This window comes from Dermacentor andersoni, chromosome 9 (assembly GCF_023375885.2).
Source record: "Dermacentor andersoni chromosome 9, qqDerAnde1_hic_scaffold, whole genome shotgun sequence".
Lineage (NCBI taxonomy): Eukaryota > Metazoa > Arthropoda > Arachnida > Ixodida > Ixodidae > Dermacentor > Dermacentor andersoni.
Window position 1 is genome coordinate 128868789 of NC_092822.1, and position 17347 is coordinate 128886135.

At 46.4% G+C, this 17347-nt stretch overlaps 1 protein-coding gene across 2 annotated transcripts in view; it reads right to left on the reverse strand.

The window, feature by feature from the left end:
• Window positions 1–17347, reverse strand: part of LOC126529676 (protein SEC13 homolog) — a 45959-nt gene that overhangs the window by 9932 nt on the left and 18680 nt on the right. For both annotated transcript variants that reach the window (XM_055069975.2, XM_050177189.3), the window contains exon 6: window positions 6495–6625. In XM_055069975.2, coding sequence (XP_054925950.1) covers window positions 6495–6625 — 131 coding nt within the window. The remainder of the gene's footprint in view (window positions 1–6494; window positions 6626–17347) is intronic.

Consider the following 17347-nt stretch of genomic DNA (forward strand, 5'->3'; position numbering starts at 1 on the left):
CACTGGGTTCATGTGCACTTTGCCAAATCTAAATATCGCAAGCGGAGTGTACTCACAGAAGAGCACACTCCGATCAGAGTGTATTCACGGAACGTACTTTGCTGGTCGAGTGTGTAGCCTCACCGCCAGCGGTTCCAACAATACAAAATGTAATGCATAGAAGAAGGTTACAGAAGTTCATTGTAGCCGTTGGACAGCTTTTAACAAAATAATCAGAACAGAACTCGCTGATATTCTGTTCTAGCAGGATCAAAGGCTGCCTTGTCGCATGCCACCATCTTGTTCTGGATTGGCTAGGCATTCATCTTGGCTGGCCTTGACTTGTCACACTCTTACGATTGAAATATTTTCATTTTTGTTGAGTAAACATAGATTGATTGTTTTTTTATTTATGATACAACTAAAGCAATCACTTTCCGGAAGTTCTTTTTAAAATTTTAATCTACATCTTCAAAAAACATGGTTTTAGTCGGTTGCCATTTTTTTTATTGCAAGTGCGCTCTGTTTTCCAATTTAGCACTGCATAGCCTAAAGTGTCATTCAATGTCCCGAAGTGCACTCCCCCTAAGTGCACTTAACTTGCTCGCTTGACAGGAGTATTAGTCTGCCTGCATTTTATTTATTGTTTTACTGCGAGTTTGCTCTGTATTGCCGTTTAGCACCGCATAGCCTTAAGTGTCACCCAAGGTCCCGAAGTGCACTCCCCGTAAGTGCACTTAACTTGCCCGCTTGAAAGGGGTATTACTTTACAACCACACTATTCAGATGTTTTTTTTGACGTGTTATTTGTGTGGTGGTTAAGCCTAGCATGCCCGTTGTGTTAGTGTATTCATATGGCAGTTCCTTCTGGGTATAACTTAAGCAATTCTAGCAGATAGAAATGCCTTATCGCTTTAGCGCACATTTCAAAGGTTTGAAATAAGCTACAGTACAATCGGATTACCTCAAAACTGTACAAAAAGGAAAAAATTTGAAGACAACCGGAGTTTCCAGATAAGTGAAATTACAACACTAGAAACTTGCTAGCAGCACATTGACCTCATGGACCCTTTCCAAAATGGCATCAGTAATATTCTCATTCAATCACTTGTAGCGCGATGCTTGGCACTGAGTCAGACAGTATCAATCCTAAAGCAAGACGTTGTGGGGATTGAGGTGCCTCATCATCATCATCAGCCTGGTTACGCCCACTGCAGGGCAAAGGCCTCTCCCATACTTTTCAAACTACCCCGGTGCCTCAATCCTAGCTAAAAGCTGCTCTAGGAACTTTTGGCCAGGAAGCTGTCCAGATGCTTCTGGGAAATAAACTGAATTGAATCCTCACGCCTCGTCCTCCAGCTCGCGCGTTGTGCTTAGCACGATTTCCGGGAACCATTGCCATAATGACAACATGGCGGTCACGGCTAGTGTGCCAGAGCTAATTTCCCGCGCAAACCGTGCTTCCCTCTCCCTAGCTCGAATCAACGTGCGAGCCAGTGTCACTGGGACATGCCCTGATTGGCCTTCAGAATGGCGGCCCCCGGGCGTACTCTCCACCCGAGCTCTCTTCCGCTGAGCGCTTCCCCACTGCGCAGATGCTCACAAGCACGCAACGAGTTCACTATATGGGACCTTTGCTCCTGCGACTCCTCGTTCTTGCGCTTGGCGGACCGCTTACCGGTTAGCCTTAGTGCAGTGGGCGTGCATACTCGATTGGTCTTGCGGTGAACCTTTGCCCGTAAGCGCCGTGACTGTCGCACTGTGCTGTATCTGGAGTGAATAAACCTGCATTTGTTGGCGATCTGACTCTGGAGCCTTCTCTGCGCTGTGCTGTTGACTACGGTGTGTGGCATTTGGAATGCGAAGAAGTTGCTCGGCAGTGCTGCTGCGACCGTGAAGAGATGTCGGCTACGAGGTTCGACTTTTCGCCATCGTTGCCTCTGTTGCTGCCGAAGTGTCGACTAGCGACAGTGAAGAGGACGACACAGAAAGTGACAGCACGGGCGATTCAGGCACGACAGTGGCAGAAGCTGCGCGTTACGTCAGCCTTATGAATGCAATCGTCACGATGAGAACAGCACCCCGCAATGAAAAAGGCGCCCCGCAACTTCAGCAGCGCTACCGCTCGCGTGCACGGAGAATACACAATGCCAACGAGGAATCTTCCATGCGAGTGTTTGCCGAGAAGAGGGGGCTGGCCGAAAAACTGGCTCGCAGCTTCAGGAAGTTGGAGGCCACTGTCGTCGCTGCTAGGCGGCCGTGGCATCAAACGACAATAACACTTTTGTCGCGCGAAGTGAATAAATACTGTATGTTTCTTTCCCCTTTTCATCGCACTCTCTATGAGTTCTGTTTTTGACAAGTAACTGGGCGATCTCATGCTATTTCAGTTAAGCAGTACTACCGTTTAGTACACACTTTTTTCGAGCTATGGCCATCTATGGTTTAACGAGGTTGCACTGTATCACAATACTTATATGCCGCCTACTGCTTTGCTTGCGATGACAACTAAGAAAACTGCTGCGTTAAGGTGTGCAGAATGGCAACGACATTGACGGCCGAATCTCACTTTGGTCCAGCGAGAGACAAAAGCGCGAAGCAGAATACCTTCGCATATTCACAGTGCATGCTGTGAACTCTGCCACTCGCATTGCTGAAGCTGAGCGCATCACAAATCCAATGGCTGCCCAATACACTACATAGCCAGACCAAAATTCTCGAACCTTTGCCAAAGCCACTCGGCAGCAGGACGCGAGTAAATTAGGCGAGTAAATATGGTATGCATAAAACCACGCTTTCTTTGCTGCAACAAATGCGCGAGTCCCTTTTTCTTTTTGCAAGTACAGGAAACTGCGCAGCAGCATTCTGAAGGAACTCTAACCTTGTATAGTCAAATCTCGATAGAACGAATCATGCAGGATCGCCGAAAGCCGTTTGTTATTTTGAAATATTGTTGTAATGAAAAGCTTCCGGTCATAAGCCAGTGGACAAACCTAGGAATTAAAATGAAGTACCTTGGCAGTAGATGCGTGTGCAGACAAGCATACTCTCAAATAAAGATGTTTCACTCAATTCAAAGCTGCTTTATTTGAAGAAATCAGTGATTTTCTTCTGGCGCGTGCAGCATGCACGACCGATTAGGAATGCGTTTACATCTTTCACTTTACACAATACCTCATCGGGTACATCGTTGAACCGAGCGATAAAAGTGCCAACTTTGTTCCTGCGCACTAAAACATCAATGTTCGACACGATCTCATCTTCTGTGTTTGGTGACCCACCGACGCCTTCCTTCGGGTCATCATCATCACTGGAGCCGTTGCGAATGCAGTTAACAATCTCTTCCGTTGTCAGGCCCACCGCCGTTAGCGGTGCACGGTCACTCTCCACTAGCCGTCGAAGGAAGAGACGGCGGGCAGCAGTTCTGCAACCTCGGTCCACAGGTCTTCTGGGTTGTTGTTGGTCACCTCCAGGTTCTCGTCAAGCTGCACAGGCGCCTTGACAAGCCTTGCTTGTCGCCAGCAGTTGCTAATGGTGGACGCCTTCAAGCTCCACCAAGCTCCTGTGAGAATTTCCGCTGTGCTGACGAATATTGATTGCAGTTTGCTGCTTTAGGCGGTGGTTGATAATCAACTGCTGCACAAGGCGCTTACAAAATTCTGTTTTCACGCTCTTCGTAATGCCCTGGTCTAGGGGTCGCAGCAAGGACGTGTTGTTTGGTGGCAGAAACTCCAAGCGAACGTGCGTCAAACGAACATTCACAATGTGAGCAGAGCAGTTGTCGAAAACCAGTAGAATTCATTGGTCATCCCACCTCATTTGGTCGTCGAGTTTGATGAGCCACTCGGAAAAGAGTTCTCTGGTCATCCAGGCACATTTATTCCCGCAGTAGTCGTACGGTAACGACATGACGTTTTTCATGCAGCGAGGCTTCACGTACTTGGCGATGACGAGCGGTTTAATTTTCTTCGTGCCTGTTTCATTGCAGCAGAGCAGGACTGTCACGCGAAGATGCGACTCCTTCCCTCATTTGCACTGCTGCCCTTTGAAGTGCATCGTCTGGTCTGGCAGGAGCTGATAAAAACATGCGGTCTCATCCGCACTGAAAATATCGTCTTCAGAGTACGATTCAGCCACCTCTAGAAAACGGTCATTGCGCCAGGAATCCATGCCTTCTCTGCCAGCAGCCTTTTCCTCAGCCGAGACTGCTTGCCAAGTTATTCCGATCCTTTGGCGGAAACGAAAAAGCCAACCCGCACTGGCGTCAAACCCAGTTATTTTAAGTGCATTGGCAAATTCGCTGGCTTTTTCTTGGAGCATCGGGCCAGACACGGGAACACTTTGCAGTCTGACATCTTTGAAAGTTTCCCAGTTGCAGCCGATTCCTCGCAGGAGTGAGTTGCGATTCCCGGTGAAGCTTGACAATCTTGTCTCGGTCTTTCAAAATGGTTGCGACGGTAGATGGGGCAATGCCATGCTGTCTGCACATGTCGATTTGCTTTTTCCCTGCGTCGATTTCCTACAATACGTTCAATTTGTCTTGCAGCAAAAACTGCTTTCGCTTCTTCTTGGTGCCGTTGCTAGCTGCATTCATCATTGGATCTTACGCGAAAATCGCCAAACCTTTGTCGTGAAGTTTTCGGTAAAGGTTGTGGTGATCATGATAGCTACTGCACTTGCGGTTCCCGTTTACCGCGAGAGTTGTGACGCTGTTACTTTCAGCCGAATTCGTAATACTGATGTTCCTCGGTTATAAAGGGGAAAATAAACTATGTGTGTTATTCTGAAATATGCACTGGATTGAAATTAATAGTTCTCAAATATTTTTACATTGAAAATATAGGCAATCTGGTGGGGATTTTTAATATATTCGTCAATTTCAGAAATTCATTAATGTGAGGTTCGTAATAACGAGTTGACTGTATTAACAGTGGAGTGACCATTCATAGAGATTGCAGCTTCTAGTGCTCGCCGTGTAGGCAGCATCAGTAGTCTAGCAGCAGGAAAGGCTGCTTGGATTGGAGTGATTGGAGGTTGCACTATAGTTCGCTGTATAGTTTTTCTTGAAGAAAAAATCCAGGGAACTAGCGCAATAACTAAAGGGTGCCACAATTCTTTAATGTTACGTTGTAGCACCTGAGATATACCCGTTACAAAAAGCACCACTTGGTTATTGTTGTCAGGTGCCCACGCAGTAAGTCGCAGTGCTTCCAGCTTCTGCTTGCCGTGGCAACACAGCGGCGCTGTGGAAGTAGTGTATAACAGAACAGAAAATGTTACTTCGTGCCGCCTTCCAAGTGCCCGGTGTGCCCAAGGTCAGCCGATCCAGGACCTTATTGGCTACCAAGACCCTATTATCTCTCCCCTCCTGCAGCTTGTACAAGGCAGCCAATCATGACTCAGAAGTTTGCTCCTAACATGACTCGATCGTGATCGAAAGTGTGCCACGTGGCACCCATATTAAACTTCTGCCAAGCAGTGCTATTTCAGCTCTACTTTTTTAGCTTTTGTGGAGTTGTTGCTTTTATCGAATTACCGTTTGTATTGAATTTTTTCGCCATCCCATTCAATTTATTAAAACAACGGTTTACTGTACTTTCACTTTTATGCATGTGACTAGCACTAGATGCGTTGACAGGCAGCATCATTTTCACACTGTGATAAGACAGCATGCTTGGCACTGTGCCAAGAATGCCGTCGCTCGTAGGCACTAATGCTGGTCATGTGAAATTGAAGGTATTCCTAAAAATGGTGATCCGAAAATAGGTACACTTTGTTAGACCATTTGCGAAACGTCACTTACTTTCTGGCGAGTCCACTACTTCATTTGGTGCTCCCCTTCCATCCTTCCTTGTTCGTGCTAAGCCACCATAAATATTTTGTGGTCTACTGAGGAATATGAACCAACTAGCCTAACAACACGTACTTCTGAATCCACTATTTCGGAGTTGCAATTATTCCAACTTCTTGGCAGTCCCTGTACAGTTCGAATTATCAATAAGCGACTGTACTGGCTGGCTTGAATTCTGCAATTATGACATGTTGCATAATGCTGCTAATGAAATGTTATTTATATGTACCTAATCCACTGATTACTGATTAAAAGAAAGATTATTGTAATATTGGTGGCACTGTGCCCCATCGACAAATCAGATCCTTAGAATACTTAGCATGTTCGAACTATTGTTTGTTGAAATACAATTAAATTTGGTTATAATGAAGTTGTATATGACACGAGAATACCTTAATTATAGCTAATATTCATTATATGTACTCATTGCATGATAATCCTGTCAAAAATTATATACATTTACTTCATTTGCCTGTGTTTGTTACATCAATGTTCAACTCTAATACCAAAAATGAAAATGCGGGACAAATGGCTCCTTTGGTGCAGTGGGTGAGAGTTGCCAAATTAGTGAGAGAAAAGGAATGTTTCTCAAAAGGAGTCTTTTTTTTTTTTCCCACGTGCTGTCCTCAAAGAAATGAAATGTCCACATCCACTGTGCACTCACTGGAGCTGCCAGACCTTGACCAGGTTGTCGCAGCCACCCGTGGCGAACTGGCGAAGCCCAATCCATACACCTGGCTCGCCGGCCTGGCATGAACCCGGGGCTGGGGCCCAGCTCACCGCATTGCAGCCAATCTGGATGGACAAACGGCACATTCTGCTGCTCTGGACTTTTCCACTTTCTCATTAAAGTTTCTTACTGAGCAACAACATAGAGGATGCTGCATTTTTGCAGTTTATTTTAGGGTGTATTCCGGAGTTTCTTTCTTTAAAGGAAATCCAAGTTTTTCGGAGTGTTAAATATAGTTACATGCATCAATCAGTTTCTCAGGATTTATTTATTTCTTCCAACTGTTCTCTAATACAAGAACACACTGTCAATGGTAAAAAAGAAAGAGCTTTATTGAACAAATGGTACCAGAATACTTGTCGCTGGTTGTAATACATACAAGCATACTTTCCAACGTTTGTATCCGCAACGGTATCCCAACACAAAACGTACAGGTCGCCCTTTCGACGCTCGCACTGAATACTGGGAAGGCTAGGAAATGCAGTGAACCATGTGGAAGGAAAGGCCCATCATGTAGGCATGCAGAAAATCCTCAGCTTAACAATTTTTTTCACACCATGCGCCTGATACTGCAAAAAAGCTGATGTCAGATGGTGACCGCCAGATGCTGGCCCTCTCGTAATAATGCACTAAAACCCACTAAAATGTGGTTGGAGGAAAGGTGGCATGAAAGTAAGGATGATATAATGAAGAAATGTAAAAAACTAAATGTACCACAGAATGTGCACAGCAAACTCTACTTCGGTTCCAACCTGCCATGATTGCCTAGTGGCGATGGCATTGCGCTGCTAAGCACGCAATCGCAAGATAACATACCAGCCATGACGGCCCCATTTTCATGGGGGTGAAATGCAAAAAAGTGCACCGACGATTACGATTCTACATAATGTGAAATTTGAGCACAGCTGTATACATGTTTTCATTTCGCGATATGTTGTCTGGCACGGACAACCTGTCTCGTGTGACACGTTGCAAATGGAGCGAAGCGTGGTGCAACTGCCTCGCTAATAGGAGATTGCGAAAGGCACCACGTGGGTGACACGTAGGTGCGATTCACAGCAGCTGATGCAGACAGACCTTCACTCATGCAGCCCTTCGTTTCCATACAGACAACACACGCTACTCTGGCACCATCTTGTAGCCATCGTCGGCCCCCCATAGCCAGTCTTCTGCGGCACTATGCTTTTCTTCTCATGCTTTTGCCATACCCTCCTTTTCCGCTTCCTGACTCATGGTTTCACTGCATCCTCCTCCGCTTTCCTCTTCGTTATCGCCGTCTTTCATCTGCACTCCATGTTTGCTCTTTGTTCGCTCAGTTACAAGGATGCCAAAAGACGACGCCTACGCTCACCACAGGAACGAGCGCCTAAGAGCTGTGCTCTAAAAAACACCCACGTACTGTGCATTGGGTGCACGTTAAAGCACCCCAGGTGGTCAAAATTAACCGGGAGTACCCCTCCACCCCTACGGGCATTCCTCTTTATCAGATCATGGGTTTTGGACCCCAGAATTTAATTTCAGAGTGAATATCGAATATTAGGTTTAGGTAGCTGCAAGATGTGAGAGATTACCATCAAAATTGAACTTGATGGCAAAGTCACCGCCCCGTTACACAGGAGATGCTCCTACAATTCACCCAGGAGAGGTTCGTGATGTGTTCTGACAAAGAGGAAAGTGCGTGTAGCATTGCCGAATGGGACAGCCTAGTACTCCTTCCCCATATACATGCGCTAAAGGAACATTTTCTCAGTAAGGAAACTTGTATTCATTAAGTTTTTTTGTACCTCCAGCCCAGTTTGTTGTGCTTAGGCACGTGGCTTTTTGCGAAGATGTCATGCATGACTGCCATCTTCAGCTGTGATGTTATGGGTTTTGATGGTGTCACCTAGTGGATTTCTTTATAGGAAAAAATGGACTACACATCATATCCTGAATGAACCAAGAACTGAACTGGGCAAGTTTCAAGAACCTCTACTGTGACAGCATGGCCAAAACATGAGAAAATTTTATATCTGTGATGTCACAGTGTTGTAGTATCAGCGCTGAGGCTTCAGAACAAAATTTTAAACATGTAAGATTGGCCTTCTTTTTTAGTAAACAACCTCATGCGCTAAAACCAACTCAACAACAAATATTGGTGGCGTATCCATCCTTCAGAGATATTTGCCAATGTTAATGCCATTAGCAATATTTTTTACATATGATATGATGATTACTCTATCCCCATGACATGTCTCGATGTCATCGGTGAATCATGAAACCTTATGGCCACATCAGCAGACACATGATGAGTCCATCTTGTAGCCAACCACAATGTTGAATAATAATACTACAACTTATTTTGTAGTAATCACTGCACTCCAGTTGAAACTCTGCAGTATCTCATATCCTGGCTGCAAGTTGATTGTAATGGCTTTCCTTCAAAAAGCCGCATTCAACGCAGAAGGTGTCTAATGTGGATGGGGCACTATCGCCTTCATATACAGTAGAACCCGACTGATACAACCCTGTTTTGTGCAATTTCCTCTGAGAACGCAAAAAATGACCTAATAGAGTTACACTTCTTTTTTGCCTGTTAATACATTCCCAGAAGGCACAATCTTTCGGCACCAACATTCAGTACATCGCCAAATTGCGATTGTATGATACGTTTTCTGGCCGCTAGATCCCGTGTGAACAAGAAAAGGCATGAGGCACACACGATCGAAAACAACCACTTGCGACAGCTTCACCGCAGCACTCGCCCACGCATCACGTGAAAAGGCCGGTGCAGACCTGCGAATCTTCTTGCAGGTCATTATTGGCATGCTGCATTCACAGCTATCGCTACCAACCCTATCCCAATAAGCATCTTCCTTTATCTGTTTAATGGCACGTGTGGCATAGTGCTGTTTGAAGCATATTGTACATTTTTAATAGGTGATAACCCAAACGCACCGCTGTTCCCCGTTTCAGGCGGCATGAAGTATCATGTTTCGGTGTGGCGGTATTGTATTCCACCATCACCCACCGCTCGATTTCATTTCAGTGTCCATTGGCCATCTTTAAACACTAAGCAAGAGGAAAACAACCAAGTACGTATCTGGCCACTCAAGCCCCACTAGCGCGATGCGTGTTGGCGTCTCGTGCTGCAACGATTCTCAATGAGAGGGCGTGTCAAAACTTTCCGCCGAAATGCCCCGCCCGCAGAAAGCTACTGACCCAAACTGAATCTGAGGAGTGCAAACGTCTGCTTGACGAAACTGCGGGAATGACAACACGCATTTTGCGCCGCATGGGCCCCAACAGCTTGGCACACGTCGGCGTCTCATGATGCAACAATTCGTGCAATGCTTTGTATTATGTAGATGTCAACTACAGTACACTCTGCCAAATATATTACTGACTTGGAATCGAATGTTTTCCCAGTTAGTATGTTCTTCCTCACATATTTTTCCAGAACATAAGCAGAAGGTTGGGCACACACACACACATATGCAGAGGCCCATGTTATCAGCTCAACAAGACAGCGGACAGCACATAACTAGTGTCCCAAGATAGCAGACAGCTTGGGTCACCGAGCATGGGGAAGAGGTTAGATACCTGCCGCAAAGTGAGGGAAGTTTGTGCAGATTTAAGTGCGCCCCAGCATTCTTGTGCGGGCATTCACCTGTTCGGTCATCCCTATGCCTCTCCCTTTCCACTCACAACAGTTGTTGGGGTGGGCCTTTGCCACGGACTGGTTTGTGGCGCTGGCACTTCACATTGTTGATCGCAGCACTGTGACGGCATGACGGGCAGAGCGAGCACGAGGGAGACCTCTTCGGAACAGCACTCGATACGTACACATTTTCCTCTTGTCTGCCAGCTCCTTTGTTAGGGCTTCAGACTTGAGCTCGTCTACAGTGCCTTTGCTCTTACGATGGGTGCATACCTTGTGTTGCTCCTTTTTCCAAACGCTAAGCAATGCTTAGTGCTTGCACATGGTTATACTGCCCTGAGCCGCACTATCAAAGGCCCAGGTCGACAGAAATTGCTCGAGTTCCTGCGAGTGGGCCCACTGATTATTGCAAGAGCAAGCAGCACAGCCGCGGGAACTTTTCCTAGGGGCCTGTCGTGGAAAGCCATCCACCTGCAGTGACATGCTAGCAGTGCCCCGGCCTGTATTTTTTGCCCTTGGCACGGGAGCCCCTTTGATTCTCGTGCTGGCCTGGGAGCGGTCGTTTGTGCAGTGCTGGGTGTCACCAGCGACAAACAGTTTCTACTAACTTAGGGCAATACTGTGTTTTCTAGCATGCACAGTGCAATGAATGCCCGAGACACAAACCACATAAACACGCAGGACCGGGCATTTGTGCAGTGTTGAATTTCGCCGGAGACCAATAAATGGCTTTCACTAATTCAGAGCAATAGCATGCGCCCCGCTCGGTCCCAACTCGTGTCCCCTCATGCCCCAACTGCCCCTCTATGCAGGCAAATGTAGAGCACATGCTTTTCTCTTGCCCTGCAACCCTACAATCCCCTCCTTAACCTAACCCCCCACCTCTCCATGGCGGGTGGGGTTGGCGTTGGCCTTCGCCAACAGCTGGCCATAGTCCTGGCAGAGCAATATCCATTGGTTTCAGTCTGACCTGGACTAAGGTCAGAGTGCGGGATGAGATCGTGGCAGTGGCGACCACGATTCACTGTAAACAAGAGGCAAACAGCTCACTGGCCTGTGCAATGTCGACTCAGATGCAGCATCGTAACAGACAGCTTGGGTGAAGTCGTGTGCCCGTCACGGGAGCTTCTTCCTCTCTGGTAGTGCGACTGCTGCATGCGACGACAGGCCAATGATAATGTGCGTCGTGGTCATGTGGTAAACACCGGGGCACCAGCAGTCTTCTGAATCTCGAAGTTGGATGCTAGTCGACTGTACCGAGCATGACGAACATGTGGCTGAGTGTGCATCCTGTGTGGTGTAGTGCGAGAAGGGTGTCTGTTCTTCCAAGAGCAGCAGGCAGCCCCAGCGCATGACAGGTGAAGGGATGCTTTTGTGGAACTTGAGTCATCGTGTGGGCACATGCAGCCTTGAACACGGTGCACGGGCAAGGGGTGCGGTAGGATTGTCGCTGGAGTGTCACGTGTGGTGGACAAGTTGCGGGGTGTAGTGGCATTACTGCCATTTTGAGTGGTAGTCGTGCTGCGTGCAACTTTGCCTGGTAGTGGGTATCATGTGCTGAGGGCTTGAGAAGGCACTCAATGGAGACTCCAGTGGAGTTCTCGATTCGGCAAGACGAATGGACACTGGGTGTGTGGTCGTCGAATTGCTGTCACAGGCTGGAGAAGAAGAACACGCTTGCAGAGTTGTATTCAAATTGTGCAATTGTAAGGGTGCGTGATCTGAATGTTGGGAGGCTGTCGGGATTGGAAGGGTGGTTAGGTTGCAGTTCGCGCGAGTTCTTTCTGATGCTGGTGATCTGTTGTCATTTCAATGGACACTGTAGGTGTTGGAGTAAGACGTCGCGGAGAAGGGCACAACAGAATAAAGAAAGGGAACTGCTGGAAAGCTGGGTGGAGGACCGCACACTGGAGCCGAAAACAGTTGAAGTGACCAGCTGCGAGGTGCAACTGCCATCGGAGGAGAACTCGACGCGGCTGGCGCTGTGGCCTGTTCTAGTAGGGCCAGCCCAAAGGTCTGAAGTGTGGTTATGGCCCTGGATGTAGGGCATCAAGGTGCAGAGCAGGAGGAAGCATAGCTACTGTGATATCCAGCTTTTGTGACCAGCTGGTTGGGCGTCCCGGTCAGAACTCCGGGAACAGTGGCAGCTCGAGGGTGCTGCTTACCGCCCCTGTATTCAGGAAGGAGCGCCATGTTGCCGACATCTGTGGTGGAAGCGGCGAGGTCTTTCAGACCGTCTCCAGTTTATTGAAGGGTTCCATGGTACGGCATGGCGCTCGAGGAGAAACAGAAGGTGGTGTCTCTGGCGCGGTCGCAATGTTACGTTTGGGGTCTGGCTTTGTCCTCTAGCAAGTACATCACATCCTCCTCCCCCTGAGTTGGTGGCAATGAGGCTGCAACCTGTTTCACACCAACATGGTGACTGGGTACGTGCCGCTTTTCAACGACACCTCTTAGTCTAACTTGGTTCACTAGGTGTGTGCCACTGGATATGTGCCGCTCTTCAATGACAAAAAGTCATCTAAATGTGTCTGGTGCCATATGCATTCGAACCTACATCTTATATATTCAGACAATCGTCGCTGTGGCGGCAATGAACAGCATAGCGTGTCCAGGGGCAAGTGCTAAAGAGCAGTGCGGCTGCATACACTGCTCATACATGACAAGTTTCAGTGGTGGCAATACAGTGTGCCAATACACTACTTTAATGCTATTAATGCTAATCACAGTTTCAGTGCATATGGGTTCCGCCAGTTTTTTAAAGATGTACTGACATGACATTTTTGACTCTTCATTTATTGCATCAATTGAAGATTTGCACACTCTAAATCCAAGAAAAAGAATACGGAAGAAGCAATCAAACTGGGAAGTCTCTGAGGATCCTAAATAATTTAATAGCTTTTCTACAGCCAGTTTCTATTCCATATCCCAGTAGATTACTGCGTCATGATATGATGCAGAAGGTGGTCACGTGAGAGCCAGGATGTTATGACGTTTTGACAGCTGGTTCGGCTGGCTCAGTCACCTGCTATACTGCTACTTGTTGTGAGGTGTACGTCTGTGTTCGTGCATCCCTGATCCGTCTCGTACTAGGTGACTCTGCTAGATTGAGGACGATGAGCAAAACGAGAACAAGGTGAAAGCAGGAACCACATCTTCCATCTCCCGTATTCCCCATTTTTTCTGTTAGATTGCGGGTGTCATAGCTGTCATCAAGTGCCAGGTGTTATTCTGATATGTGTATACATCACATGATTTCCCTAATAAAGTTCAGTTGTGAGTGAGTGCTTGTCCTGTCTTCTATCAGGTTCTTGACCCCTTTTCACACCCTGCACTTCATTATGAAAGAAACCCAACTTGTGCAACTTGCTGTATTCCAGTTCTTTATTTCTTTATCAATACTGCAGGCCTCATGAGGCCTATACAGGTTAGGGCACATAAGAATAAATTCATCGAAAGGTAATATTCAAACAAAGGACTTCTCACAAGAAAGAAAAATAGAAAACTTAGTACATTGGACAATGGCTATGGAAACAGTGAAAGGCAATCAAATATATGCCAACTTGAACATACTGAAGCCCAGTACAAAAGAATATTAAAAAGGAAACTTCAAATTATGGCCCAGGAGCAGAGACGCAACACTGGAAACAGCTCTGACATCATAAATGTTGTCCTGAGCACAGACAAAAAAGACCCAATAGATATCATTACATGTTAACAATATCATTTGCTCATCCCCAAAAAAGATGCACATGCATAACAGGGAATGGACTATGCACAAAACACTGGTAATCAAAAGTTTACTCCGACAAGAACTGAAAATAGGCTTATAAAAGAGACACAAATGTATCGACCAACCTGATGCTCACTACATATCTTGGCAAGGTATTCCATGCTTCAATGATAGAGGGAAAAAAAGGAATGCTTGAAAGTGTTACAGTATGAAAAAAATGGATGAATGCACTTTCTATGATTAGTCCTACATGAGCGATGATTCAGAGATTTCAATCATTTGTACTTATTCAATTTGGTGAAGCTATGATACAGAAGAAAAAGAAACTTTAATCAAACTAAGTTACGGCGATTAGAGTCGCAATAAGTACTTGGGTATGGAGGGCTTGTAACAATGTCACGTCTTGAATACATCGAGTAAATGAATTGGAGTGCCCTATTTTTTTGCTCTTCTAATAGGTCACTCAAGTACTTTTGGTGTGGATTTCAAACTGTTTCCGCATATTCTAGAATGGGCCTAACCAGTATTTTGTACCCTGTTAGTTTAATTTGAGGGGATGTTCCAGTGAGCTTCCTACGTAAAAATCGAAGTTGCTTAAGTGCTCGTGAGCAAATTTCTTTTATGTGCTAATCCCATTTTAATACTTGCATCAATGTATTTCCCAAGTGCAGTCAAACCTCAATATATCAAACATGAATATATTGAATTATTGCATATATCGAACACTTTCCATATCATCTGAAAAATTGCATGCATATTTAATTATTTATTTCAAACAGGGACAAACGTAAAATGGATATATCGAACTCTGCCACCCCAGACCACGTGCGCTCTGTTGACAGGCTGTGAGCTTTCCCACAACGCCCCCGAAGATACCAGTGGTGCGATGGGCATTCCCAACTGTTGCGTACTATAGCTGCACACATCGATCATGCAGAGGGCGCCGCTTGAACGTAGTGGTGTACACACACGGTGGCTTGGCTAGTCTGACAAGGTCAACGATGCATTGCATTTGCCACACTGACTTCTCCTCGGTGCTGCGCTCTGCCACACCTCGTAAGGAATGCTGGTTTGCAACCGCAAAGACAGTGCACGCTCACTGGGCTCACTCAGCCTTGACAGATGCCACTTAATACTGCGCTATTTACAGTGTTGCAAAATGCTTGAATTGACGGACGTGGAGATTGCAGCAAAGTAGCGGCCAAACAAAGGCGCTGCCCGAGGTTGATGCCACAAGCACTGATGTTGCCCCGCTCCCTACTTCCACTGAGGCTGTAGCTGCTTTGGCCCTTCTATGCAGCTACTGTGGTGCAATAGAATGCACTGGCCTATCACTTGTGGATTGTTTAGACTATGTTGAGGACTTCGTGTTTAAGCAGGTGGCTGCCAATAAAAAGCAGGCTACACTGCTGCAGTACTTTCAGCCAAATAAACGAATACTTTGTGTGAAGCTTCAAGTGAGTATTTATTGCAGCATGATTGGGGCACGATCGGGCATTGTTGTTCGGAGCGCGCATTCAGTTGTGCTGCGCGCGATCGGCCTAGACCGCGCTGACTTCACACTGCAGACGAAGTCGGCGCGGCCTACGCAATAGCGTGTGGCACAATCGACACGCTCGGGGCTGACGAAGTTGGCGCGGCATAGGCAGATTGCGCATGGCGCAACCGAACGTGCGCTCCAAACAACGATCCCCGATCACACCCTTGGATCACTGATTGATTTGCGGAAGTTTTTTACGTGATCCCCTGCTGTAACGCTTTCGGGCTAAGCGGGGATATGTCTGAATAAAGAAATATATCAAATTATGACTATATCAAACTGTTTTACGATCACCACGCTGTTCTATACATCGAGGTTCGACTGTACTTCACTGAGTTGACCCTTTTTACCTGTTCATCAAGTAGTGTAAACTCATAATGAAGGGGCATTTTTCGAGTACTAGTTACGATAATGCACCCTGTCCTGTCAGTGTTAATTTCCATTCCTGATTTTCTGCACCAGTTGACAACGTTCTGGAAGAATTTACGAAGATTTGCCTGGTCTGTCGTGTTACTAATGGGGGTGTAAATTACGCAGTCGTCTGCAAACAGCCTTACTGTCACTCCTGGTTCTTACAATAAATATCATTAACCTTGATACGAAACAATGTCAGGCCAAGCACAGACCCTTGCGGAACCCAAAAAAGAAAAGGACTCAACATGATCAGATTCAGAATTACAAAAACTAACATATTGCGTGCGATGAGAAAGATAAGCTGCAATCCAAAACACACCATTTTGTACTGAATAGCAAAGGATTTTAGTTTTTCCATTAGAAGCGAGTGCAGGATGCGGTTTAGATTGAGAAAGAACACTTCATCAGGGTGAATTGATTTAGTGTATTTTTAGTGTCCTGTTAACCTTCAAAGGGACACTAAAGACAGGTACTAAGTCGACGTGGACTGTTTAAATACCATTCCAAAAACCTTGCAACGCTTGTTTCATGCCGAGAAAAACTTCGTTTATAAGAAAATTGGTTCTGAAGGATCTGAATACCTTTTCCGAAATTCAAATCTACCGCCGCCCAACTGGGCAGTGGCGACGTTGCATACGCCATCACCAACCCTTTGCTGCCGTCGGTAAGTAAAATGGCGCCCGACAGACGGCGGTGCCGAGCCAAGACAGAGCAGCAGATTCGCCACTGCAGCTGCTTTTTGGTCAAATGGTGTAGACCATTCGGGCATCCCGCGACATTGCATGGAAGTCGAAGTCTCTGCTACTTGCAATTTCTGTGAGTTTCGTGAGTCACTAAAACCAGCGCAGCACTACGTGATAATGAAACAACTGAAACACGGAAGCGTGAGCGGTGCGGCGTTAAGTGAAAACGAAACCTTTTGACTGCTCGCGTCAGGCAAACCCGCCGGTGTGGCTCCATCCAACCGCTCTCCCTACCGTGACTGCGCTGCCTTGGATGAGCTGTCGACACCCCCCCTGCAAAAAAATGATCCTGGCCCGCCCACAGCGCTTGCTCAGGCAGCCAATCAGAGGCTCTCGTGCCCTTTTCGTGCAAAATGGCAAAAGTTCAAGTGGTCTCACTGCATTTCTCAGGGCGTCTACCAAGTTGACATTTCCAAATTCCCTAAGTTTTCCAGGTTTTCCCTGAGTGCCTTTGCAATATTTCCTGAGTGACACAGAACTTTGTTTTACGTAAGGACAGGCTCCCTACATCATGTCGCCCAATGGTGTCACTCTCTAGTAAGCATGTTAAAAACGAAAAAAAAAAAAAACTTAATCCAGTTTGAATAGTAAGGGGTAGTGTTTATATTATTCAAAAAGAAAACACAAGGGAGGGGTTAGTAAAATGCACAGCGAATAAGATATCTTCGAAGGGAAATAGTAAAACCCATTGCAAACTGAGTCGAACATTCTCAAATA